Genomic DNA, 4082 nt, shown 5'->3' with positions numbered 1-4082 from the left:
CGAACAGAACTTCCATACATCCACAAAACAGTCCTCCATAAAACCCAAACTTAAAAACACTTAATAAATGGAATAGCTTTTTTTTCCGTTTTATTCTTATTTACATTTTATGTTGACATGATGGAGTGAGTGTGAAACCAAAGGGGGAAAACAAACAAAAACAAAAAAATATAGCCAATATATTTATATTTCTATATATTGGGGAAAAGAAAAAAAATTGTATAGACCTTGAGGATAGTATTTGGACAAAACGATTAACACGACGTGAATGTTTTCCAGAAGAAATTCTTGCAGCCGGCTTTGCGCTCGCGGGGAGCCAGCATGGGACCGGCGGCGCGCTCCATCTCCAGGCGTGCGCCTTCGCTCTCCACTCCATGAGACACCTCATCTGAGTCCAGGACCTCATTTTCAGCTTGTGCGAGCTCTGCGAGCAGGTCCGCCAGTGTGTACCTGCTGAGCTCCTGCACAGAAAGAAGAAGAAGTAGAAGAAGAAGAATTGTACTAAAAATTTTAATTAATAATGGCAATTCTAAACTTTGGTGTTGCACCACAGAGACGCATTATATCTTCAGTGTGAGCTTCAAGTCCTATAAACAACCCTGAATGTCTGTAATAAAGGAAGGCGCTTGAGCACAAACAAAATACACTGATGTGCATTAAATACCTCTGTGCAGGTTTCGGCTCGGATTTCAGCACCTTGGACAGCTCTAGAACTCTTTCTTTCCAACCTTGCGTGATCTTTCTTTCTTTCTTTCTTTCTTTCTTTCTTTCTTTCTTTCTTGTTTTATGATTTTTTTCTCCTTACCTGTTTTCCGGACGGTGCGAGAATCGACCTCTGCAGAAACTGGCGCAGTTTGGCATCAGACGGCGCGCCGGAGACGCTGCAGACGACGAGCGCGACGGCCAGGAGCACCAGGGCGCACTGCATCCGCGTGGAGGGCATCTTCACAATCCGGGATCGGGTGGAAAACTGGTGCGGCGGCAGTTTTTCGAGTGACTTCTTCTGTCAGTTGTTGCAGGTCTTCCCTCCACCCCTGAAAGCCATCTTTTTAAACTCTCAGTCTGACGTCAGAGGAGAGGGGGGTTTCCTTCGTGCGCGTGGGAGCTGACACAGACAAATGACTGCTTACCTGCACTCTTTTAATATATATTTATATATCATATGTCTAGCTGTGTGTGTGTGTGTGTGTGTGTGTGTGTGTGTGTGTGTGTGTGAAACACTGTGCTGAAAATAACTGAAATCCCACTAAAAAGCCGATTAGAGGGTTTATGCACAGTGCGTGATCAAAACCCACCAACTTACCGCGCGTGATGGGATTTTCAGTGCCTGCATGAAAACGTGCGGGATTTAAATTCGATAAATTAATTGCCAGATCACCTTTTCACTACGTGGAAGCTCATGCAAATAAAGAAGTGAGAAATGAACAGTGTGTGTGTGTGTGTGTGTGAGAGAGAGAGAGAGAGAGAGAGAGAGAGAGTGAAAGGGAGGAAGAGAGTGAGTAAGTTAGAGTGAGAGAGTGAGTGAGTGAGAGTAAGGGAGGAAGAGAGTGAGTAAGTTAGAGTGAGAGAGTAAGTAAGTGAGAGTGAGTGAGGGAGGGAGGGAGGGAGGGAGGGAGTGAGTAAGTGAGAGTGAGTGAGTAAGTCAGAGTGACTGAATGAGGGAGGGTAAGTCAGAGTGAGTGAATGAAGGAGGGAGAGTGAGTGAGTGAGTGAGTCAGTGAGTGAGTGAGTGAGTGAGTGAGTGAGAGTGAGTGAGTAAGTCAGAGTGAGTGAGTCAGAATGAGGGAGGGAGGGAGTGGCTGAGTGAGTGAGTGAGTGAGTGAGTGAGTGAGGACGGGAGAGAGTGAGAGAGAGTGAGTGAGTGAGTGAGTGAGTCAGAGTGAGTGAGTCTGAGTGAGTGAGTGAGTGAGTGAGTGAGTGAGTGAGGAAGGGAGAGAGTGAGTAAGTGAGAGAGAGTAAGTCAGATTGAGTGAGTAAGTGAGAGTGAGTGAGGAAGGGAGAGAGTGAGTGAGAGAGAGTGAGTGAGTGAGTGAGTGAGTGAGTGAGTGAGTGAGTGACAGTGAGTGAGTGAATAAGTCACAGTGAGTGAGTGAGTAAGTCAGAGTGAGTGAGTGAGTGAGTGAGTGAGTGAGAGAGAGAGAGTGAAGGAGGGAGGGAATAAGAGAGAGAGAGAGCACGTGTGTTGATGTCACTTTTCTGGGAAGTGAGCATGTACCGCTGCAGGGGTTCTCAGTTTCTCGTCATCCGATGTCTGAGATGTTTGAGGAAAACTCATTAACTTGTGCGCAGAAACAGTGTCATGTCCACTCAGACTCGCCCCATGGACCCAGTGACAGAGCACATGAGTAAAGGCTCTGGATGAAGCTGCATGCAGCAAGAGCTGCTGTTATTACTCTTTATGATGAAGGTCTTGGAAGATGGACAAAGTCAGGGGTGTTGATAGCTAACAGCACCAGCAAGACAAAATGGAAAACTGTGACATAACTGAGTTTAAGATGTTGGGAAAAGGGAACAGAACATACGGACCCAATCTGCTAACAGGATGGATTTATGGATATTGGGCCAGTTTAGCATAACAGCATCTATTTTCTGGTTTGATAAGTAGTGGAAGTGTGTGATAGAAATAACAGGATCATATAAGGTGGGCATGGTCAGCATCAAACAGGAACTTGACCCAAAAGCTGGAAAAAAATTAAATGAAATGCTTGGGCCAGTTTTTTTTTTCCCCCCCACAAGATCACAAGTGGAAAGTAATGAACTCCTTTTGAAGGACTCCAGTTACAGAAAATGTTTTCTTAGTACAATTATAGCCTTGTATTTTTACAGTGAAATAATAATAATAATAATAATAATAATAATAATAATAATAATAATAATAATAATAATAATAATAATGCAATTTGACCCAGGAATAATGTAAGCCATGGGCAGAGAGCACAAACACACTTTCTTTCTTTCTTTCTTTCTTTCTTTCTTTCTTTCTTTCTTTCTTTCTTTCTTTCTTTCTTTCTTTCTTTCTTTCTTTCTTTCCCTGCACTTGCAAAGTCAGTGTCTGTCACTAAAGTACTGTAATATCTTACACAGTATAAAATAAACACAAAGCCTGGTTCATTTGTCCACAAGGCTGAAGCTTTTTAACACAGCATTAGTCACATTCTGAGTGAAAAACCCAACCATAGCATGTGTTTGATGATGCTGGAATTTGTGGAAGTGATTGGACTGTGGAGTTCCAAGTGGTACTGGAATTTGAACACACAACCTTCTGATCTGTAACTCAAAGCCACTGGAAATAGCTTGATTCACTTGCACAAGAAAACAAAACAAAAAATATCATAGACATTTTTAAAACCTGCAGGTCCATTGGGAGTGTATTTGATGTGAGGCTGCTGTGTTGCTTGCATCATATCCCATTCTGCACTTACAATATAAATGTAAAATGGACATAAAGCCGGCTTTAGTCTTTCTATATCAACAGAGCAAAGAGAACCGTTCAACAAATAATTCCGTGAAGTAAAACAACACTTAGCAGATAATTCTGGATTGTTTATGGGTTTTTAATTTTTTTTTTTTAAATTGAACTTATGGGAAATCTGCATAACTGAGTAATTTTATGCCTTCAGTTCAGGAAGGAACCTGATATTGGCTTGAAACTCATCTACGCTGCATGGAGATGCACAGTGGTGCTTGAAAGTTTGTTAGCTCTTTAGAATTTTTGATATTTCTGCATAAATAAGACCCAAAACATCATCAGATTTTCACACAAGTCCTAAAAGTAGATAAAGAGAACCCAGTTCAACAAATGAGACAAAAATATTATACTTGGTCATTTATTTATTGAAGAAAATGATCCAATACTACATATCTGTGAGTGGCAGAAGTATGTGAACCTCTAGGATTAGCAGTTAATTTGAAGGTGAAATTAGAGTCAGGTGTTTTCAATCAATGGGATGACAATCAGGTGTGAGTGGGCACCCTGTTTTATTTAAAGAACAGGGATCTATCAAAGTCTGATCTTCACAACACGTTTGTGGAAGTGTATCATGGCACGAACAAATGAGATTTCTGAGGACCTCAGACAAAGC

The 4082-nt window shown here is 41.8% G+C and overlaps 1 protein-coding gene across 1 annotated transcript; it reads right to left on the bottom strand.

Moving 5' to 3' along the window:
- Positions 1–254: 254 nt before the first annotated feature.
- Positions 255–943, bottom strand: sst1.1 (somatostatin 1, tandem duplicate 1). Its single transcript, XM_060942177.1, has 2 exons — positions 806–943; positions 255–461 (listed from the first exon to the last, which is right to left on the bottom strand). The coding sequence occupies exons 1-2, from the start codon at positions 941–943 to the stop codon at positions 255–257; spliced, it is 345 nt and encodes a 114-aa protein (XP_060798160.1).
- Between the last annotated feature and the right edge of the window lie 3139 nt (positions 944–4082).

Source organism: Neoarius graeffei, chromosome 16, assembly GCF_027579695.1.
Source record: "Neoarius graeffei isolate fNeoGra1 chromosome 16, fNeoGra1.pri, whole genome shotgun sequence".
Classification (NCBI taxonomy): domain Eukaryota; kingdom Metazoa; phylum Chordata; class Actinopteri; order Siluriformes; family Ariidae; genus Neoarius; species Neoarius graeffei.
This window is presented reverse-complemented; position numbering and strand designations above follow the sequence as displayed.